Source organism: Saimiri boliviensis, chromosome 6 (genome assembly GCF_048565385.1).
Source record: "Saimiri boliviensis isolate mSaiBol1 chromosome 6, mSaiBol1.pri, whole genome shotgun sequence".
Taxonomy (NCBI): domain Eukaryota; kingdom Metazoa; phylum Chordata; class Mammalia; order Primates; family Cebidae; genus Saimiri; species Saimiri boliviensis.
In genome coordinates this window covers 130969392-130992288 of record NC_133454.1, presented here as the reverse complement: position 1 = coordinate 130992288, position 22897 = coordinate 130969392, and the positions used below count along the sequence as shown (strand labels likewise).

At 60.5% G+C, this 22897-nt stretch overlaps 1 protein-coding gene across 6 annotated transcripts in view; it reads right to left on the bottom strand.

Moving 5' to 3' along the window:
* Positions 1–21722, bottom strand: part of LSP1 (lymphocyte specific protein 1) — a 37863-nt gene extending 16141 nt beyond the window's left edge. For 2 of the 6 annotated variants that reach the window (XM_003943282.3, XM_074401844.1), the window contains exon 1: positions 21523–21722. In XM_003943282.3, the coding sequence (XP_003943331.2) occupies positions 21523–21575 (53 nt within the window). In that variant the 5' untranslated portion in view covers positions 21576–21722. The other 4 variants (XM_010331133.3, XM_010331135.3, XM_074401843.1 and 1 more) reach the window with 4 other exon arrangements.
* Between the last annotated feature and the right edge of the window lie 1175 nt (positions 21723–22897).

The following is a 22897-nucleotide window of genomic DNA, read 5'->3' as shown; positions in this document are numbered from 1 at the left end:
GAGCCACAGACGGTTCTTCGGGGGGAGGCTCAGAGGAGCAGAGAGCCAAGAGCCCCCAATTGCCCCAGGGTGGGGTGCAGAGTAGAGCTAAGAGCTAAGGCACGGGCTCACTGCCATCCTTGGTGACCCTGGGTGAGACTCAGCCAGGACAGGGATCACGAGGACGGGGTGGTGCTGATTGGAGGAACCCAAGGGACACAGACCAGCCCCAGGCGAACACCGGTGGGGAGGAGGAGCCACGCTGCCCGGGAGTGCCAGGAGGCTAGGACGGTGGGCACTTGGGGCCACACACCGGCCGTGGGGAAGCAGGGAGCCAGCGCCAGGAAGTGTCTCGGGGAGCCCCCTTCCCAGTGGTGAGAACTCAGCCCCAGCCTCAACTTCCTGGGCCTAGAGTCTTTAGCTGTAAAATGGATGGGTGACTCCCACTGGGCAGGAGGCACTGGGATCTTGTCTGCTGGCACCAGCTTCCTGCTTCCCTAAGGTGGGTGCTGCTGGGCAAGTGCCCCTGGAGCCTGTGCTCCAGAGGAGGAGGAGGCCGTGAGAGGAGGCCGAGCCACCCGCGGTGGCTGGGTCCCCTGCCTCCCGCTAGGATCCCCACACCCAGGTCCTTCTGAGCCTCTGCCACACAGATCACATCTGGAAGGCTCCATGGAGGAGGCAGCACCTGGACTTGGACAGTGGCCTGCAGAGCTGGCTTTCCTCACAACACTGGGGGGACGGACCTCTGCTCCTTGGCGAGTTGATTGAGGGGGAGGGTGGAGCCTCCCTCCTCCACGGCACCAGCCCAGTGCTGGGGGTGACACAGGGGCCTAGTCACAGGGAGCCGGAAGCTGGCGGGGGTGGGAGGTTCTGCCCCCATGGATTTTATATGCGGAAGCCCGCATGGCCGAGCAGGGACCCAGGGTCAGCCCAGGAAGGCCGTGAGAAAGGAGACCGTAGGCCCCACTCCGTCGCACTGCGCCCCCTCCCCGCAGCTGCCTCTGGGCCCTTCGGGTGGGCAGAGGCTTGGTGACGTCGAAGGCCCAGCCCCCGCCAGCAGCATTGCCTTCTGACATCCGCAGCCCTTTGCAAAATGGGGGGACCCTGCAGGGCTTCTCTTTGCCTTCTCACTGTGGGACAGCATTTGGGGGCCTCTTAGGCGACCCCAAAGCTAAGGAGCCTCCACTCCCCTGTCTGCAGCCTTCTCTGCTGGCTGTCGCTACCCAGGGCTCAGTGGCCTGGGGGCTGACGGAGGGGGGCTGCCCTGCCACAGCCCCTCCTGGTACCTACACGGCTCATCTGGCCCCCCTCCCTCCAGGCAAAGTGCTCGGGTGCCAGGAGCGCCTCATGCCCAGCCCCGGACCCTTCTTGGCCTTCACCCCACCTGGCCTCCCCCGGAACCCTGGCCTGGGTGTTGGGCCTGCTGGGTCCAGAACTCACCCCGCCCTGAATGGCCCGTGCCTCAGTCTCCCTCAGCTCTCACCCATTTCTTAGCCTGGGGTGGGGGAAGGCTGGGCCTGAGGTCTCACCCCCGGGAAGGGATGTCGGGGGAACCAGATCCTCACCCGACACTGCTCCCCCCGTCCCCAGCCTCCCTCCTCTGCGGGGCTCCCTGCTCTTCTGGCTGCCCCCGACATGGCCAGCACCTGCCCCACCGCCCCCCGCCGGGCTAGCCCAGGCTTGGTTCCGGCTTCCTTCTCGGTCAGCCTGGGAAGGCCCAGGGCGTGATTCGTCCATAGCTGCCTCGCCCCGTTTCTTCCCCCTCCGCCATCCTTCCCCCTCTTCTTCCCTCCTTCCCTTCCGCCCTCCCCCGCTCCCTCCGCTCTCTACTCTGTCCTTCCCTCCTTTGCTCTCTCCTCTCTCCCTCCCTCCATCTTTCCTTAGCTGGCGTTTATTTTGTCAGGTGCTAGGGACCCAACGACGGAGGAGTGAGATCTCCTCCCTGCCCTGATGAATCTCAGCAGTTGCCAAGAAGCCAGCGCTGACCCCTGCTGTGGATCAAGCAGCACAGAGGGGGGGCTGGCAGGAAGTCCCTCAAAGAGGCGCTCCGGTGCCTGCTCTGAGCCTGGGGGCGCCTTGCTGGGCAGGGCCCTGGCCGGGAGGAAGGGGTGCAGTGGCCGTGGGTGTGTCTAGGAGTCCCTGGGGAGGCACAGCCAAGGGGAAACAGATCCACTCCCGCCGACCCCACACAGCCCTCCCCACCCTCCCCAGACCCCTCCACACACAGCCCTCCCTTCCTCCTGGACCACCCCCCATCAGCCCTCCGTATCCTCCCCGGATCCCAGGCGCCAGCCCTTGACTCCTGATGACCCGAGGCTTGTGAGAGTCTCTGCCTCCCGCCTCCACCTCTGGGGAGAGGCGCACAAGGAGGGGTCTGTTCCTCTGGATTCCCCACCCACCCAGTCTGAACCTGCTTCGCCCTATCCCCCTCCTCCGCCACAGCTGGGGCTGCTGTCCTGGTCCCCAGCGCAGCCCACCAGCCTCGCAGCCTCCCTGGCACCCGCCCTGGCACCCGCTCAGGAGGCACTCAGCCCCATCTTCAACTCGGAATGGAATGGGGTTTCATCCCCTGTTGCTGAAGCCCCCCGAGCTTCATGACCCACCCAGCACGGCACGAGGGCCCTGAGCTCCTGCCTCAGCTTCACCCCAGAGCGGTGATGCCTGACTAGACCATGAGCGCCGGCCAGGGTGACTGCAGCGCAGGCCTGCCGCCACACCACCGAGTCCCACAGGCGCCCAGGCCGGCTGGGCAGGTCCCCAACTCTGCCAGGCTGAGTCCCAGACCACTTCTTCACTCTGGGCCTGGCTACGAGGCACTCTCAGCCTACCTGATGCCACCCAGTGGGAGGGGCGCCTATGTGCCAGCAGATAGCACTGACCTCAGGGCATCTATGGCCCTGGAAGCCTCATGGTGTGGCCTCCACAGAGCCCCAGGCCTTGAACCCTGCTGAGACTGGAAAACGGAGCCTTGTTTTCCCAACTCCTCTACCCCTGGCTTCCCGTCGGTCCTAAGAGGCTGGGTCAGGGACCGTCCACCTCTGCCCTCACAGCAGGGTCCAGAACCGAGCTTGACATCCCACTGATCAGCCCATCACCTCCCTGGGCTGGGTGCCCTACCTCGTGTGATGTGCTCCGAGGTCAGCCCTGTGTCGGCAGCACCCTCGTCCTGCTCCACAGCCATTGCTCCATCTGCTGTGACCGGCCTGGGTCGGAGGTTAGGGCCCTGCCCTGCTTGAGGGTGGTCCTGTCTGCTGCCCTCGGCATGGCTGGGACTCTGCTTGCCCCATGCCTGCTCTTTCTTCGTCCCTCCCTCCTCCTGCTCTGCCTGCTGTCTGTGCACGTGGCTCTTCCTGTCCCCATCGGTGTCACTGGCCACAACGCTGCTGGACTCGTGCCACTGGCGAGGCGACCCGGGGGACCTTTCTGGGGCCCTCGCCAGCACTGCGTGATCAGCGTCCCCCGCCGCAGCTCTCACCCTCGCACGCACCTACATGCAGGTCCGCTTGGTGCCCGCTTCCCGCAGGAGGGGACCGCAGAGCCCTGATGCCCACGGGCCTCACGGACAGCCCCGCTGTACCTCCGGCCTTCGCTGGACAGCCCTCGGGAGCACTGAGGCTCCCGGACCGGCTAGGACTGCCTGGCAGAGCTCTCGCCGTGCTCACGAGGCAGGCTTTTGGCACGTTCCAGGACACGCGACCAGTCCCTGGCACCAGCTCGGGGCTCTGCCATCCTCATTCCTTCACAGCTAGTCGTACTCAGATATACCTCACATCCCTGAAGGCTCTGCCCATTCTCCACGAAACCAGAGGCTTCATACCTTATTCAGATGTGGCGCCCACCTGGGCAGGAGGTGTAGCCGGCACCCAGAGGGAACAGCCAAGCCAGCCTGGCATTTGACCGCCTGTCCTGCCCCCGAGGCACCGGGATCTTCCTGGTGTAGCACTCAGCAGCCAGGCCCTCTGCCTGCCCCCCCCATGCCATGTCTGCCTGCGGAGCTTTGGGGTGCCCGTCTTGGCCCCCAGCCCCTCCCCAAAGCTCTCTTGGCTGATCAGCCCCTTCCAGGCTCATCATTCCTGGGGGTGCAGGGGAGACATTGCAGAGCAGAAAAGAATCTGCCCCTGGGCTGGCTTCCTTCCACAGGAGACTCCCTGGTGTGTGTCCCCTGGTGCTGCGGACAACCCCTGCCAGCCCCGAGATGGGGTAAGCTTCAGTGGACCGTGTGAGACTCCCGTGCCCTCGGGATGTCCTGGTGGCTGAGGTCAAGTGGACCTGCCCGGTCCTCTGTGCCTAAGGTGCAGACATCCCCATTTAAAGAGGCTCAGTGAGCACCCGTGCAGCCAGTACCTCCGTCCTCGAGACGCCTCCAGAATGCCGCCCCTCACCCCCATTGCAGACACAGACGAAGGCTCAGGGCTGCAGCTCTCGCGCAGGAGCCCCAGGGAGCCGGTGACGTGGCTGGGGCTCCAACCCCTCCACCTCCAAGAACTGGGTGTGGGGAGAACCAGGCAGGGACAAAGGCCGGAAGAGGTGATGCCCTGAGTGTGCATGGAGGGCAGCGGGTCCCAGTCCTGGCGCAGAAATCCTGCCCTCAGTCCCTGGGAAAGCCAGCCCCCGTCCTGTGCTGGGTGCTCTGATTTCCTCGTTTGTCCTCTCCTTGGCAAGCTCGCCAGCCCTGGCCTGGCCTCACTTCGCCCCTCCGGCATCCATGGCTCGCTTTTTGATCTTTCCCCCCACTGCCCGTCTTTGGAGTACCCAGGAGTTGCGTGAGCCCACAGCTCTGCAGCCTTTTGCCCCGGGCACCTGCCAGGTGGAGCCCACGTAGGAGGGACCCCTCCTCTCACACCTGGGGTTGGCAGCATGGAACAGTGCCCAGGAGCCCCACTGGCTTCCATTCTCGCCTCAGCCCACCCTCTGCCCTTTCCTCCTGCCACCGCCCCACGCCCCTTTCTGCTCCCCTCTCTCTCCTCCCTGAAGGCAGCCCCTGCTCTTGTCCCCTGCTCTGCATTTTTCCCTCCATTTCTCTCGTTTCTTTCTCGATCGTTCGGTCTGTCTTTCTTTTCTCTGTTCGCTTCTCCCCAAGTCGGACCTGTTCTCGTCTCGAGAACCTCACAGTCCTGGGCACAGGGTCACCCCCGTCCCAGCATCCCTGGCCAGGCCCGGCCCCCGAGCTCACCTCCACAAGCACCACCTCGGCAGCATCGAGGCCTCCCCAGCCTGCCACGGGCAGCACCGACCCTCGCGGCCACGCTCCCTCCTGGCCACCCCACCCAGGCGCCACCCAAGGGCTTCTCTTGCATGAGCTCTCACCTGCAGCAGCTCCTGCCTGCCCTCCAGAGACCTCTGTGGTCAAGCCCAGGCCACCAACCTCTGCTGAGCCACTCTGAGCCGGATGCTCAGTCCCCGGGGCCATGTTCCCTCCGGCCTCAGGGTGCCCCCACTTACGGCTCTGGTAGGGGCATCGGGGGGGCCAGTGCCCAGGGCACCCTGGCTGCTGCTCGCTGGCCGCTCTGCCCAGCTCTGGTTCGCCGGCTGGGACTGCAGCCTGAACTGCAGTCCTCTGGGCTCCGGCCCTGACACCCTGCCCAGGGGGCTGGGCCACTCGGTCCCTGTACCCCTGCTGCTGGCTCGGCCGGGCTTTTGGGCAGGACGGGCTCTGTCCGAGACCGACTCCCAGCCCTGCCAGGGCGGGGGCGACCCCACCCTCAGGATCTCGGGTCTGGATGGGCCCAAGGCAGCCACACCCCTTTGGACACTGTGGTTGGAGGCCTGGCTTCCCCCAGCCCCCTCAGGGCCAGCCCAGCACGCTGCCAGCCCGTCCCTGCCCCACTGGCCACATCACGGGCCCCAGAGGTCCCCAGGCCAGGCTGCTCAGGGAGCATCCCCGCCTGAAGGCCCTTAGAGCCCTGGGGAGAGCCAAGCACGGGGTGGCTGCCACGTCTGTGGGCAGATGTGTGCCTGAGGTGGAGGGAAGTGAGGTACTCACATCACCCAAAGAGCCTTGGCGGGGGTCAGCACAGAGCTCTGGGGGCCTCAGTGCTCGTTCCGGAAGCCTGCCAGGCTGAGCCCTTGCCCACCTCTTCACCCCAGGCCAGGCTACAAGGCACTCTCAGTCCACCTGGTGCCCTCTCCCAAAGCCAAGAGGGACCGGGTTGGTGGCTGAGTACGGGTGACCTCTGGAATTGAGTGGGTCAAGGTCCTCCGACCGTCCCTAACACTGGCCTGGCCCGAGCCGGCGCTGGGAGAGACCTGAGTTGCCTGGGACAGGCAGGAGGTGCAGGAGAGACTCCCAGGTGTCAGGAAGGGCAGACTTGGCAGTGGTGGGAGGTCAGCCCAGGGCCTGACCCTGCCAGCCGGAAGCCGCGTGCTGGCAGGATCTGGGGATAGCTAGGCCTGGAGAAAATGGTGTTGCGGGGCTCCATGCAGAGCCCGTGGGCTCACACCCAGGTGCAGACAAGGAGAATCGCCAGGGCAGGGGTGGGGGAGGATGGGGGGGAGGACGGGGCAGGAGAGGATGGGGCGGGGAGGACAGGGCAGGGGAGGACGGGGCAGGGAGGACGGGGCGGGTGGCGCATGGTTTCCTGCTGGCCTGGAGCACCGATTTTAACGAACGTAAACTGCATTGTACTTACTCCCTGGGGGCTGCTGGCACCCAACATGGCCATCCAGGGCTTGTCACTGAGGACACAGCACCCTGTGCGCACTGCCTCTCTCTGCTTGCACCCAGCATGGTGGGACAACCAGCGGGTCCCTAGGCAGGGGATGTGGTGGAGCAGGTGGAGGAGGGAGCCTTGGGCAAGTTTCTTCATCCATTTGGCTCCTCTGAGCCGGGCTCGCTCTTTATCCAACAGCGAGCGGGCAGAGGGCTGCCTGCCGGGCCTGGAGCGCTGGGCCGAGGGCAGCTGGAGCTGCTGGATGTTGCTGAGCAGTGATCTGGGGCAGTGCTGGTGGGCGCAGTACCACCCCAGGTGGCAGCGTGTGTGTGTGTGTGTGTGTGTGTACATGTGTGGCTGTGGCGGGTGGCTGGGGCGCAGTGGCCTCGGGGCGCAGGTCCTGGAGGGGTGTGTGTCAGTGTCTGGCTGCATGCCGCTCACCGTCGTTGCTCCCCGTAGCTGAACAAGGGACTCTCACTGTTTTCTGCCCGGCCCCCGGCAGGGTGAGTTCCCAGGGAACTCAAAAGGACGGGTCCTTATGCCACCAACCCACTGGCTGACCACCGCTGGCACTAGTGAGCACCCCCCACCAGGCTGCCTCCTGCCCAGGTCCACAGGGACTGGCCCTAAGCCTGAGCCCACATGGCACCAGTGCCTCCGAGTGCTGCAGCTGGTGCTGGGCCCGGCTGGATGGATGCTCATGGCCGAGCCCCAAGTAACAAGGGGGTGAGCCCCTACGCAGCCAGGCCGGGGCTCTGCTGATCCCCCCTTGGGCCTCGGTTTCCCCATTTGTTAAGTGGCACTAGTGAGCCTGGGGGCTGGACCCCAGGCACTCCTCAAATCCCAGGCCACAGAGCTCCGGGAGACAGCAGGAGGACACGTTCCTGCTGGGCAGGGAAGGGAGGTCTGACGTGGGCAGGCCCCAGCAGAGCATGGGTGCCAGGAGGAGGAGGCTCACCGCGCCCGGGGTAAGGGGAGGCAGAAAGGAGGTGTGCTCAGCCTGGCTCCCTGCCGATCCTGGTACTGGTCCTGACCTGGGGTGGCAGCCAGAGACCCTGCCAGGTGGAGACCAGATCAGAGTCATCTCTCTGCATCTGCAGGGACCCAACAAGTGGGAGCTGGGGAGAAGGGTGAGCTGGGCTGCCTTTAGCTCCTCAGACCTTGCTGATCCCGCCCCCATGGGCGTCCCTGGCTCTGCACCCTCCCAAAGTCTCAGCACAGAGTGCCTGCCCTGGGTGGGTGGTGGCAAGCTGACTGATGCCAGCCCTGCCACCCAGGATCTTGAGGTCCGGCCTGCATGCTCCATGCCATCAGAGGGGTTTGGAGCAGGACAGCCTCCCAGCTTCATGGAGGAGGTGGCGATTCAACTCGGCTTAAAAGCCTGGAGGGGTTGAGGAGGAGGAAGGGCCCTACAGGCAGCTCAGAGCGGCTGATGGCGCAGAGGGATAACTCCAAGACCGCCCAGGCTGGGCCCTCAGAACTCTGCACTCCTACCTGACTGCACAGGGTGCCACACCACTGATTTACAGAAGAGGAAACAGGCTGGAAAAGGGCACCATGCTGGCCCAACGCCTGAAGGCAGATGAGGCCCGGGCACCCTCCCTGGCCCTGAGGAGTCCCCCGCCCAGGGTTGGTGTGCTGCGCCAGGGCGGGTGAGCTCAGCCCAAGTCCCATTTCATGATCTGTGAAGCAAAGGTGACAGAAGGTTGCCCAGGGCCCGGTGGATCCCACGGGAGGCCCCAGAAGCCAGGGCAAGGATGGGCCCTTCATCCTGGGGACTCAGAGCCGGTCAGAAGCCCCGGGAAGAGGTGTGAGTAGAACAACAGTGCGACCGGCAGTGCGGGTGGGCTGCGGGGAGGAGGACGTGGGGCAGCTGCCAGGGGCCGGAGGAGGAGAAGCTTCAAGCAGCCTCTGCCCTCATATGCACCCACGGCCGGCCTAGCACCCTCTCCCTGCCCACCGCAGCTGGGGGAAGGCCCAGTGGCCCCGTTCCCCGGGACCTGGCCTGCTGCATGTGGCCAGCCACCCAGCGAGGGCACCCTGCCCTGCCCTCCATGCCCGGCCGGGGCAGGAGGGACCTACCTCAGGAGAGCATCCAGGCCCTGTCTGCTAGGGTTCTTCCTCAGAAGCTTGGGACTGCTCAAGCGGCAGCCTCTGCTGGCTGGTGGTGACCTGGCCAGACCCCAGCCCCAGGACACAGCCGCATCTTCGGAGGCTCCTGCCCTGCTGGCCTGCCCCCTGTGCTCATCTCTCCCTGGCGCTCCGGCCCCTCTCTGCCCCTCTTGCTCCTGCACTTCCCTGGTGCTCCACCCTGGCCCTCGGTGTCTCCCTGGCTCTCACTCCTCCCTTGTCCCTTCTCTCTGTCTGTGGCCTGCTTGTCCCTGTGACCTCTGCCTGCCTGTCTTGGCCCCTCCAGCCCCTGGCACCAGGGTCTGTGGGCCAGCTTCCTGAGGGCAGCCTGATCCCTTCCTCCAGCCCCTGGCACTGGGGTCTGCGGGCCGGCTCTCTGAGGGCAGCCTGGTCCCTGTGTGCCCATCCCTGTGGGTCCCCCTGACTGTGGGTCTCCTGCTCCCCTCTCTGACTTGAGGACACCCAGCAGCTGCTTCCCTTTTGTTCCCCCACCCCTCTTCTCCGCCCCCCTCCCCGTCTCCTCCACCTCCACCTCCTCCTCCTTCCGAGAAGAGTAAAAATGTCAGACCGAAAACCCTCCCAGACCAGCAGCATGGGGGCTCAGCCGGACCTCTGTGGCCCACTGGTGGGCAGCATGGGTGCTCCCTTCCCTCCCTCCGTTCTTCTTCCCCTTTCTCCCTCTGCCTCTCCCCTCGGGCCACCTCGGCAGCCGCTGCCCGCCTCTCGGGCTCTCCTGGCCCTCCATGGCAGCCCTGCCAGGCACAGGGGCCTGTTCTGCCCATCGCCACCTCCCACTCGGAGCGCCTCGTGCCCTCTGCCAGGCCCTGCCCAGGCCTCCTCGGCTCCTCTCCTTCATCAGCCTGCCTGGTCCAGCCCCGCCTCAACCTGCTGCCTCCCTCACCAATGCCGCAGGCCTGGGCCCTTCGCCGGCTCCTCTGTCCCGTCCCCTCCTTCCCCGTCTTACACTCAGCCCCTCTCTCCTGTCCCCCTTTCCTCTGGTGTCTCTGTCCCTATCTCTGTCTCCCTCCCTCCTTCCCTCCCCCCTTCCTCTCCCTCTCCTTCCTTCCTCTCCCCTCCTCCCCTCTCCCCCGCTCCTGGTTCTCCACTTTCCCTCTGTTCATTCCCGGCCTCTGCTCTCGTTGTCACCCCCGGAGAAGGCTGGGCACTCCAGGAACCCTCTCTGGTCCCCACATGGGGAGGCTGCCGCCTTTCCTGGGCCACCCACCACCAGAGTGCAGAGACACCCCGAGAGGCAGAGATGCCACCAATGTGGCATCTTTGGTTCGGTATTGGGACGCCATGGTCCCAAGAGGTGTCCAGTGGGCACAAAGTCAGCCTGGTGCCCTCGCCAGCCAGGCCCCCCTTGCCCGGTCCTCTGGCCCTAGCCCAGGGAGGAGCAGCCCAGCCCTCTGTTCCTCTGGTTGGGCTTGGCCACTGTGACTCACTGGAGAACATTTGGGGCTAGTGGCCGGACGAGGGGAGGGACCAGACTCATGTTTAGGGCTTGCCGAGGGCCAGCTCCGCCAGGGCAGTCTCATATCCGGTGGCTCGCCCAGCTCACTGGTGCTCACAACCGCCACTGTGCCCATGATCTGGATGGAGAAACCAAGGTCTGGCCAGCAGCACTGGCATCCAAGGTCACGGAGCCAGAGCTGAGCTGCCAGCTGCTGCCACCCAATGACCGTCCCGGGCCACCATCTGTGCGTGAGCAGTCCACCTGCCCGTGCCACCCTCCATCCCCATATCCTTGGATACAGCTCCCTCTGGCCTTCCCAGCTATCATGAGTCTGGCCAGACCAGGCAGTGGGGACTGCACAGAATCTGGGGGACACTGAGGGAAGTGAGGGCAAGGCGGTGCGCAGACGGGTGAGCCGGTGAATCACCGCAGAGGGCAGCTCACCGGGGGTGGCGGCAACAGTTTGAAAACTCCACATGGGTCCATAGCTTGGGCTGTGGTGACTCAGGTGGTGGGCTAGCCCATGGAGACTGTGTAGGGGTCAGGAAGTCCGTCCCCACCTCCAAGCACACACCAGGATGGGTTTCAGGGCCAGTCCTGGAGAGAGGAGCCTACAGCCTCTCCCCTCCCTCAGCACGACCCAGGAGGAGCCAGGGAACATCAAGTGTACAACGGAGACCATAGTGTCTCCCCACATCTCCAGCGCCCACACAGCTGCAGAGACCACAGGATTCTGGAGTAAGCAGGAGGGATGGTGGCCAGGGCCGGACCTCATGTTGGACAAACATTTAGTGAGATCGCCCAGGGAGGCAAGATCATCTAGGGTAGGTGAGTTCACCCAGGGGAGGTAGGGTCACCTGGGGGAGGTGAGGTCACCCAGGAGAGACAAGATTACCTAGGGTAGGTGAGGTCATCCAGGGGAGGCAGGGTCACCTAGGGGAGGTGGGGTCACCCAGGGATGGTAAGATCCCTTAAGGGATACTAGATTACCTAGAGGAGAGGTCACTTGAGTGAGATTACCTGGGGTAGGTTAGCTCACCTGGGAGAGGTGAGATCACCCAAGGGAGGTGAGGTCACCAGAGGGAGGTGAGATCATTCAGGGGAGGTGAGACTACCTAGGGGGATGAGAGGTCACCTGGGGGAGGTGAGATTATCTGGGGGTAACCCAGGGGATGCTAGGTTACCTAGGGGAAGGGAGGTCATCCAGGGGAAGCTAGATCACATAGGGGACGCTAGGTTACCTAGGGGAGGTGAAGTCACCCGGGGAAGTGAGACCACTCACGGGAAGTGGTCTCACTTCCAGGGATAGGTGAGATCGCACAGGGATAGGTGAGATCACACAGAGGAAGTGAGATCACTCAGGGGAGACCAGATCGCCCGGCGAGGTGAGATTACTTGGTGGTTGGGGGCATTACTGCCTGTTTGCTCCTTGCCTCCTGTTTGGACTTCTGGAGGAGGTCCCAGCCACAGACAGCCAAGAATGAAATGTAGTCAAGGCATATTTTAGTTCAAAAGAAGGAAGAATATTCCCAGAGGGAAAAAAGCTACCTTGGAATGGTGGGACTTCCCTGTCACTAGAGAATGATGATCTGTCAGAAATGCTGATTTGTGGGAGGTGACAAAAACAGATATTTAAATGCGTTGGCCAAGATCCAAGGTTTTACAACTAGGACATGTCCTGTGAGGGACAATAGAGCAGAGTATTTGATGTCAACTCTACTGTTACATGTGTGCTCCTCCATCCACCCACTCATCCATCCATCTCTCTGTCCATCTCTCCCTTCATCCATCAGTATATCCATCCACCCACCCACCTAGTCATCCAACCATCCACTCATCCACTCATTCATCCATTCACCCATCCATCCACCCATCCATCTATTCATCCACCCATCTATCTATCCATCCACCAATGCATCCATTCACCCACCCACCCATCCATTCATCCATCCATCCATCCATCCATCCATCCATCCATCCATCCACTCATCTGTCTATCCAATCATCCATCCATCTATCCATTCATCCATCCATCTATTCATCCATCCATCTATACATCCATCCATCAACTCATCCATCTATCCACCCATTGATTCATCCATGGATCGATCCATCCATCTATCCATCCACCCATCCACCCATCCATCTATCCATCCATCCATCCATCCATCCATCCATCCACCCATCTATCCACCTATCCACTCATCTATCCATTCATCAGTCCATTCATTTACTCATCCATTCATCCATCCACCCATTCATCTATTTATCTGTCCATTTATCCATCTATCCATCCATCCATTCACACATCCATCCTTCTATATGAAGGCCTGTCTTTCCATGTATCATTTATCAATCCATCAATTTCCAACATATCTATTCATCCAATTATCTACATAAACATAATATATCCTTCCATTTAATTAATTTAAGCATCCATCCATATAATCATGTCCACCCCTCTTTATACATTTCTTCATTGAACAAGTATCCACCATCCATCCATCTGTCCATCCATCCATCCATCCTTCCAGTCATTTACCTAAATGTCTTAGTACACAGAAAATGCTTAACAGATGCATTCAGTAAGCCATCCATTTAGCCATCCATCCATTTACCTAAATGCCTAAATGTGCAGAAAGCACTTAGAAGCATTCAGAAGCCATTTATCCCTTTGGATATATGCTAGTTACTGTTATCTACATGTTCAGTCATCAATTTGTATGTCTATTTGTCCAACCAGCCAAGCAGTGAGCTATTTGTTCTTTATTTAATGTATCTTTCTATATCCAAATGTTCTTCTTTTCTTGTTTTCATTTATCTGTCCAAATATTCTATTTACTCATGCCATCCATACATCTATTTGCACATCTGTCTATCTATCCATCCATATGCCCATTTATCTCCTCACCTAGCAAGTCCCACTTCCAGTTATACACACACACACGTTTGTGTTTGCCCTTCTGTACACATATGTGCCCATCAGTTTGCCTATTAATTATCTAAATGAGTTAACACAATAGTTAACGGAACGTAGTCTGCCCATAACTAATGTTCCTTATTTTCCATTTATCTGTTCACTCGCCCAACCAAACATCTGTCCATTAATGTCTCCATCTACCTATTTGTGTATTTGTCCATCTATCCATATATTTATCCATCCATCCATCCATCTATCCATCTGTCCCTCCATCTTTCCATATATTCAATAAATTTACTGAGTTCAGACACTTTGAGGGTCCTGGGGATTCAGCATTAACAAAATCCCTACTCTCATGATTATCATGTTTCAGTGGGAACAAACAGGTAAATAAATAAATAAAAATCAGATGATGGAAAATATGGCAGAAAATATAAATCAGGGTAAAGGCATATGGAGTTCTGGAGAGGAATGGTATTTTATGTGTGATAGCATCATGCAAATAAGTAATTCTTTCCTTAGGTTTTCATATACAAAAGCCTCATGGAAAGAAGGAATTCTTTTCTTGTTTGAAAAGAGATGAGAGAAATAAGAGCAAGAACTATATGCACAGCGGGAGGAAGTGTTCCAGGAAGAAATTCCTGATTTGGTAGTGGCTGCTTACTCAGCTGTTTTTCTAATAGTTCACCCAGCACGGATTCAATCATCTATTGATTCATTGTCTGCCCATTTATCTTCCCACTCATCTCTTGTTATATCTGCCCAGATGTCCACCTGTTCATCTATCATCCATATCCATCCATATGCCAACCTCTCCTGGCATACTTCTATTAATCTTTTCAATCATTCACACGTCCGTATGCCAGTCATCCACTCATCCACGCATGCGTACTTCCATCCCATCTGTCCTTCCACCGATACATGTATTCACCCGTTCATCAATCATCCATTCATCCACATATCCACTCATCTTTTGTGTTGTTACACCTGCTCATTTATCTGTTGGGTTGATGATCAGCCAATATACACATATACAACGTAGTGGAATACATGAATATGATCAGCGTCCATTCTGATAGATTAATATTTGTACCACATGTGTTGTTAAATATTCTAAATATCACATCTGCATTGACCCATCCACCCATTCATTTGTCCTTTCATCCATCCATACATATGTTCTTCTGTCTAGCCTTCTATTTTTGTTCATCCATTCACAATTACTAAATAATTCTTTCTTTTTATTTATACATGAATCCATCCACCCATCCATCCATGCATCCTTCTTCCTACACATTCATCCACCTGTCCATCTATCCATGCACCTATCAATCCACCCATCCATGTATCCATCCATCCACCCATCATTCCATTATCCTTTCATCCATCCATCCACTCATCCATTGTCTATTCATCCATCCATTTGCTCCTACTTCCTATCATTCTTCATTCATCTTTCCATTCATTCATACTGTTCTCCATAATTGATTCTTTTCGAATCTTTATTTTTCCTTTCTTATGTGACTAAGACATGATTCATAAGCTCATGGCCCAAGAACAAGGTGGACCACCATAGCCCAGGAGGCTGAGGACCTCGATAGAGCCTAAGCAGGGGCTACAGGGGTAGGGATCTGACACATGCCTGCAAATATATGTTCAGAGCAGCATCCCAGTGAAAGGTGCTTTGAGCAGTAAGAGAGCCCGTGGGGACAGGGAAGGTCAGGGTGGTGGCCTCAGTGGCTCCTGAGTCATCCCTGGTAGAGGAATGTCTCTGATTTAGAGAGGAGGCAGCCTTCAAATGCTTTGAGCATGCATCTGTTCAGTGTGGCCTTCTGTTTAAGCAAGTGATGCTGACAGCAGGAGAATGGGCCAGAGCCATGGGTAGGGGCCAGAGTGGTGGGTGGTGGGTGATGAGTGCTGGATGCTGGGTGGTGGTGACGAAGGTCAGGTTTTGGTTGGGTCTGGGTCTAGGAGAAAGTCCAAAGGATTATTTCTAGCTTCATCTGGAATGAACTGGCTAGATTCTTCCATCCCAGGGCCCATTGCTTTTCTGAGGGGAGGTACTTGGGAGAGGAGGAGGCGGTAGCCTTGACTCAGAAACCAGATTGTCAAAAGTGCAGGTTCCACCCAGGCAGGAGGAGCATGGCCGGCTTTGAGATGAGGGGAGTGTGCTCTTCTCTGGAGCAGCAAGGAACAGGGAGGTCCCACCTGCCAGGGATGGAGCAGGGCAGTGACCTCTGCACAACCTTGAATCCTCGTCTGCAGCCCAAGGGGCAGCTGGAGATTGGAGGCTCTGGGAAGAGCACTGGGCACAGAACCCACCCCCTGCCCCCGAGGACAGGGTCTCTGGGACACCTCAGCTACTCTCTCCGAGCGTATGGTGTATGGAGAGGGCCCTGCCTCTGCACCCCTGCTCCTAGGGAGACTGGGAACCCAGGAGGCATGGTGGAGCCCTTCGTGCCGGGACCCTATGAATTCCCCACACAGAGCTGTCCTGCTCCAAGCTCTGAGCTCAGGACCCAGAGTGCCTGCCCCCTCCTGCCGGGGCATACAGGTGACTCGGAGGCCCTCCCTGCCACAATCCCCCTTCCTGGACAACCCACCAGCCGCTTGGAGGCAGTGAGTAGAGGGAGTTTGGGTAGGACTCGCCTGGCCCCGAGAAAGGGCCAGGGGCTTTCCTCCCTCTGCTCCGGCTCAGCGGCTCAGGGTGTCCTTTCTCTCTTATCTGCCTGTGTCTGGCACTGGCGGGGCATGCTGGGTGGGACAGGGCTGGGAGGCCTGACTTTCTCAAACCCCTAATCTCCTATCAACCCCACGCCCACACAGTCCTTCACACCTCTTTCCAGGTGCCTGGATGTTGGGGAGGGGATGCGGGCTGGGCCGCCTGGAGACAACCTAACCCTGGGAAAGGAGCTCTGCTGGGCGGCCCCCTGGCCAAGCCCCTCCAGCCCACTCGCCTCTTCTCAGTCTCAGTGCATCCTCGTCCACAGCCAGGGCCCAGTTCCATCCACCTCGGAGCACACAGAAAGCCCCCTCTGATTGCCTTGTGGTCCTGGGATGCCATCTTCTACAAGGTCTTTAGCGGCCCCCTCAAAAATGCTGAGGGTTGGGATTTGGGTGGGGATTTGGGCTGGAGGGAAGCCCAGGACCCTGGCTGGTCCAGCCTCATCCAGTTCTAGTTCTGCTTTTCGGGGAGGCTCCCAGGGGTGGCTCAGCTTCGCCTATGAGCAGTGCTCTGGCACCCTCGGGAGCCTCCAAGTCCAGAGTGGCTGGTATGTGTGTGGGGTCAGTGAGCCCCCGGGAAGGGCAGCCCACCCCAGCTCCCTGCTGGTGCCCACAGGTCTTGTGGGCACCCGAACTCCACAGGGGCAAGGCCTCTGGCCTCTCCCTGGGCAGGGAGCAGCGCTTGGACAATGCACTTGGTCCCTGTAAGCCTCGATTTCTATCTGTGAAATGGGAGGCTCCGGAGACCTGTCTCACAGCTCTAGGTGGGTGAAACAAGAGCCTTGGTTTAAAAAGCTTGACAAAGGTGGGGCGAGGTGGCTCACACTTGTAATTCCAGCACTTTGGGAGGCTGAGGTGGGTAGATCGCCTGAGGTCAGGAGTGTGAGACCAGCCTGGCCAACACAGGGAAACCCCTGTCTCTACTAAAAATACAAAAATTGCCAGGCGTGGTGGCTCACGCCTGTAATCCCAGCACTTTGGGAGGCCGAGGCAGTCGGATCACCTGAGGTCAGGAGTTCAAGACCAGCCCGGCCAACATGGTAAAACCCTGTCTCTATTTAAAAAAAAAAAAAAAGAAGAAGAAGAAGAAGAAGAAAAAAGTAGCCAGGCATGGTGGCTGGTGAGCACCTGTAATCCCAGCTACTCAGGAGGCTGAGGAGGGAAAATCGCTTGAACCCAGGAGGCGGAGGTTGCAGGGAGCTGAGATTACATCACTGCACTCCAACCTGGGCGACAAAGCAAGACTCTGTCTCAAATAAATAAATAGCTTGGCAAAGACTGGCATGGCGTGAGTGCTTGGTCTGAGTAGCTAAATTGTGAGTGTGCAGATGGGGAAACTGAGGCCTCAGAGGGGTGGGGCTTACTCATCTAGAAAGCAGTCGTAGGACCTATAGCAGCCAGTGCAAGGCCAGCCCTGGGGCCTTGCAGCCCGTCCCCCTACCCAGCTCCCGCAACAGTGGGGTCTCAGGGGCTGGGACTGCAAGGCAGCGCTCACGCCCCACCCCCACCCCTCACCAGCCTGAGGACCCAGATGGGGAGACTGCTGGGCCCGGTTTGCACCGATATCCTCCTCTTCTGTAGGGCTCACCTAGTCCCCTGACACCCTCTCAGGGAACTGAGGTGGAGGCAGGCTGGCCTGCAGGGTAGTCGGGGGGAGGCCACCATCCTGCCACCCCAGGGTGCCATGGGCCATGGCCTGTCCCAGCTGCACCATCTGGCCCTCAGACCTCCCTGGCACTGCCCTTGTGTGGCTCCAGGATTGTTTTAGAAGGAGACACGTGGGGACCTGGAAGGGGGCGGGGGAAGGAAGGATTCTGGCTTCCAGAATCAGCAGGGGTGGGGCCTGGGCTGCTCCCGTTTGTGCGACCAGCCCAGCTGGGAGTCGGGGGACAGCAGCGCCTGCCAGCCCAAGAGGAAGAAGACATCCTCTCGTCCCCTGGGGAATTTCCAGGCGCCTGAGACCTCTTACCCAGGGTAGGAGGAGGGGACCTCTCCAGGGATCCTGGTCCAGACATCAGGTCTGGACCACAGGAAGCAGTGGGGAGGGAGCCCCAGGGCTTAGCCCTCAACCCCCACCTTGGGTCAGGGCTGGGGCTGAGGTGGCTTCCCCAGCTGTCCTCAGCTCTGCCCTCTTTCCTGAGCGCCATGGGCACTACCAGGCACTCTCCGGGCTGTGTGCCCAAGCTTGGAGCACTGCACATCCTCTAGGTGATGCCCAGCCCAGGCTGGGAGGGCAGGTGGGCTGGAGGGCTGCCCGGGAGCCTGGCTGCATGGGAGGTTCAATCTCGTGGGCTCCTGCACCTCAGATGAAGGCTTCCCGAGGGCTGCCTGGGGCCTCCAGGCAGGCTCAGCCCCTTCCTCATGCAGAATCTGGAGCTCTGAGGGCTTCCAGGGACAGCCAGCCAGAAGGGGCCTTGCCAGGGCAGCCCCTCTGGTCATCCCCGCCCTTCCTGACCCAGCTCAGCACACAGAGAAGGAGGGAGGCTCCAGTGGGCCAGGTGGGGCTCCAGGACTGGCCCTGCCCATGGCAGGTGCTGACAGAGCCCTGGAGGGCTGGACAAGCCTTTGAAGGTCTGCAGAGGGCCGGGGCGGTTGGGCGATGCTAAGAAGGGCAGGGACAGAGGTCCCGGGTCTGCCAGGGCTCTGACACCTTCCAGAAGTGGGAAGAACTGGGAAAGCTGGTGGGTCGGGAAGTGAGTTCAATTAGGCCAGGAGGGCCCCACATGGCCACTCAGGGACGTGGACTCTGCCTGTGGCCAGTGAATGGTTCTTTCTGTGGGAAGGTGCGGCCTGGTCGTGCATGGGGAACAGATTGGGGGACGGGCCGTCCCGGCTGGGGCCCAGGCTGCACAGGGCCTCCTGGGAGGGTGGCCAGGGTGTCTTTGGGATGAGGTGGGCAGGCAGACTTGCCTTCTAGGTGTGGGCACCCTGGACAGCTCGACCAAGGACAGGCACTGCAGCCACTAATTCAGGGAGGGTGTACCCCTGCAGAGCTGGGCTCCCAGATTTCGCTATGTGGAACCCAAGACTCGAGAGGGCACCCTGACCCTCCCCAAATGTGGACCGGGACCGCCCCATCCTCATCACCCCGAGGTCTCTGAGGCCCGATAGCTCCTTGGTGTGGGGAACGCCTGTTCCCCCAGCGCCACCAGGGAGTCCCCACAGAGCCAAAAGAGCTCTGTGAGATCCTTGTCCCCGCCCTCAAGGGACAAGGACAAGCTAGTGACTGTCAGCTGGACGGTGGGGCAAAGCAGGAGTGCCCCCGAGGGGAGGAACAGCCTGGCTGGCAGCCCAAGCAGAGCCTGGGCCCTGCTGAGGGTCAGGCGACCTGCTTTTCCCAGGGCCTGGTAGGACAGGAGAGCCTTGCCCTGGGGACATCTGAGGGGCCCCATCACGGGGGGTAGTTCCAAGGAATTTGGCCCTGCTCAGCAGTCTGAGAGGAGGGCCACATCATGGCACAGTCTGAGGGGCTGGACTCACTTGTCCCGTTGGGGGAGCTTGGCCTGCCCTGGGCCTCTTGTGGGGGCCTGTCCTGAGACCCTCGCAGCCTGGCGACCCTGGCGCTCTGGGGGCTGCACGGGGGCTGTGTCATCTGCTCGGCTCCCCCGCCAGCTGAGCCTGCCCAGCCTGGGCCTTCCTGGGGACTCGTGGGTTGGGGCTTCCCAGGTCATACTTCCTTGCCTGGGTGCAGGGGCCCTTCTGTCCCACCCTGGACAGGAAAATCCCCGGTTCCCTTAGTCACCTTGTGAAATGAGAAGTCTACCCTGCTGGACTCTCGGTTTCATTCTGAAAGGTCGGGCTTGGCTCCCCACCACACGTAATGCCGGGGGCGGTGGGGCGGACAGGGTGAGTCCGAGGAGGGGGCCCAGGCTCCGCAACGCCCAGGAGCAGAGCAACTCTCCAGCCGGAGCTCCTGACGCCCCGGCACAGGTACAGCCCTGGCTGTTCGGGATCTGCTCTGAGACGCCCCAGGATCATCTGTGCCTGCCTTGGGCAGCCTTGGCATTTGAGACAGCTGGGGTGGGGGCAAGGATGCAGCCAAGGAGGAAGGTGGGGGTGCCCCGCCCAGAGGCTCATGTCCTGACCTTCTATGGGCATGAGGTGACCAGGAGCAGCACCTAGGCCAGGGCTGGGGTGATGTTGACAGGAGGGGCCTTTTCGGGGCCAGGACACAGCTGTTGTGCACCCAGCAGCCTGTCTCCCTGCCCACAGCCTGGGCAGGGCATCCTGGGGACAGTCCTCAGCCAGCCCTGGCCACCGCGTAGCCTCCACTCCATTCACGGCACTCAGGGTCCTGCTGGCAGCCCCTGAACCTGTACCCCAGTGGAATTTGGCAGCAGGAAGTTCGAGATGCAGCCCCCATCAGCACACCAGGCCCATGGCGATATGACGGTCACTAAGGGCACAGACATAGGACAGTGGTGCAGCTGCCAACACTGAGCAGGAGCTGGGGCCGGGACCCACTTTGCTTGAAGGCTGGGAGGTTGTCCCTGCGCCACCCTGGGTTGAGCAGATGGGACCCCTCTGCCATCAGCCCCAAGGCAGGGCCCGGTAGCAGTCCCGGCTGTAGTTTTAGGGGATGTGGGCATCACCCTGGGCCTCCACGCAGGTCCCTCTTGTGTGGCTCCAGGCGTCACACCCTTTCTATGACTTGGGCTTAGCACCTTCCCTTCCCCACACCCAGCTACAGCCCCCACTGGCCTGCCCCTAGGCTGGCCTCTGTCCCCAGCACGAGACCCCCATCCCCTGACCATCAACACATCGCCCCTCTGCCCCTCGACACTCTGCCTGTCCCTGCACCCCACGCCCCGAGCACCCTCATCTCTTTCAGGACCTGCACCGGGGACAACTCAGGTTCCCCTGGCGAGGAGCTGCGATGCCGGGATGTCCGGTGGCTGGCGGCTCCCCCCTGCCAGGGACCCCAGTCACCAGGCCCTAAGCTCTCTCCACCCACCCCAGCACAGGGCTGGATGCCCACTGGTGCCACAGAGTACAGCTACCCGCTGGGAGGCCCAAGGGTTTTTCTGCCCAGCTCTGGCCTCAGCAGTCGCACACACCACTTCTGCCGTGCCCCCTCTTGTACCCACGCCAACCAACACACGGGACTGGCACCCAGCACAGGCATCTGCCAGAATCCGGCGCCTTATCCTTTACCTTGGGTCAGGAGCAACTTTGGGTCCCCTGCCCTGAGGGCTGCTGGACCCCATGCCTGGCAGCTTCCAGACCCTGAAAGCAGGAAATCCCCTCTCAGATAGACCTGTGGGCCCGTGGCCGGGGCCAGGCCAGCTCCACACTTCCCAGAGCAGCTGCTCCCCAGCCCCCACCTCACTTCTTCCTAAGCTAATGGCGCCCACAGTTCCCAGCTCCTCCCCAGCAGTACAGGTCACGTCTTGGGGTCTCCCCGCTTGAGGCATCCACCATAGGCTTAGGAGCCCATGAGCCTCCCCCGGTGAGTCCAAGGCACAGAGGCAGACAGAAGAGACGTCCACGTTTGTTGGGAGATGGGGGTCCCGGCAAGACTTCCTGCCACCTGTCTGTGGGCCCCCAGCTTCCCCATCAGGCATCCCAGTACTCGCTTTGGGGGCCCCAGATTCCCCACCAAGCACCTCAGTACCCCAAACTTCATGCAACTCAAAGACGATGCACCCATCACAGACCCTTACCCCAGCAACTCTTCCCGCTCCTCGGCGCCCGGGTCGCTCGGAGCCTCCGCCATCCGCCTGCAGTCTGGGCCCCGCAGGGTGCTGGCAGACTCCAGGAGTGGGTTTACGTGCCGCGGCTCTCAGGGCTTTCCAGGGTGGCCTCCGAGCCCCCACCCCCAGCCGGGTTTCACTTCCCCCTTCCGGCTGCAGGTTGAGGTTTGGAACCTATCTTGGCCCGGGTCGGGGTGTTGTTTTTTAATTTGTTGCTACAGAAAGAGAGGAAGGAAAAAAACCCCAAACCACCCCTCAGGAAGCGTTAGGCAACTTGCAGGGGCCTGGGGTGACAGAGACAGGCCAAGATGGCCTCAGGCAGCTCCTCACGGCTCAGGTGGGGCCCCACGCCCTGGTCCCCACTCTTAGCTCTAGCCACCAAGTTCAGCTGTGAGTGGCTGCTTCCAGGGATGAACATGTCTGTGATCCCGGAAGCACCACGTGAGCATTTCAGCCTCTTTGGGTGAAATCTCCCCAGAGGCCACTCTCCTGCTGGTGCTCACGGAACTCGGTGGAACCTCTTCTCAAAGCCTGGGGTGGTAGCCTGGAGACCTCCCGACTGGCTGCGCGTCCCAGGGGGTTTTGGGGGCTGTGCCCAGGATGCCCCTGCGTTCTACCCACCAGGTACCTTGCTTTGTCCTGGGCTCCCTTGCTGAGCTGTCGGCCAGCTGCCTCATCCCCTCGCTGTCCCTTCTCGTCCCCCTGCTGTCCCTTGCTCTCCATGCTCTGGGGCACTAGAGTTGAGCACCAACTGGTTCAAGTCCCCAGGCTTTAAATGGGGGTGCCTCAGGGACCCTCCCGGGAGGCATAGGTGGCCTGAGGGGAGGGAAGGAGGTTGTTTCCAGCCCTCACTGTGCTCAGCTTCTGGGAGTGGCCACGCAGCAGCTCCAGGGTCAGGAGAAGGGAGGCATGGTGTGGGGGCTAGACCCTAAAAACGGAGGCAGGGGAGGGCTTCAGCTGGGCCAACGTGGGGCAGCCACGGGAGTGGCGAAGGCTTCCCTGGTGAAAACCTCAGCCCAGGAGGAGGGGAGAAGGGAACCCTGGCCAGCAGCTGGGCCTGAGAAGCCCAGCCAGCAAGGACCTGCAGGGGTCCCGAGGCAAAGAGGGGCTGGAGAGAGGCCAGGGGTCGGGAAGGCCCAGGGCCAAGAGTATGGAGCCGTCAGGGTGGGGTTGATCGAGGGGCCCACCAGACACACCGTGAAGGCCGGCAGAGGCCTCTCAGAGCCCCATGAACAGAGGCACCAAACCGATCTCTGTCCCAGACGATGGGCAGGGCTAGAGCCAGGCCAGGCCCCGCGCCATGCAGATGAATGGGAGGCCACGCCTGCATCTTCCCCACGCCTCC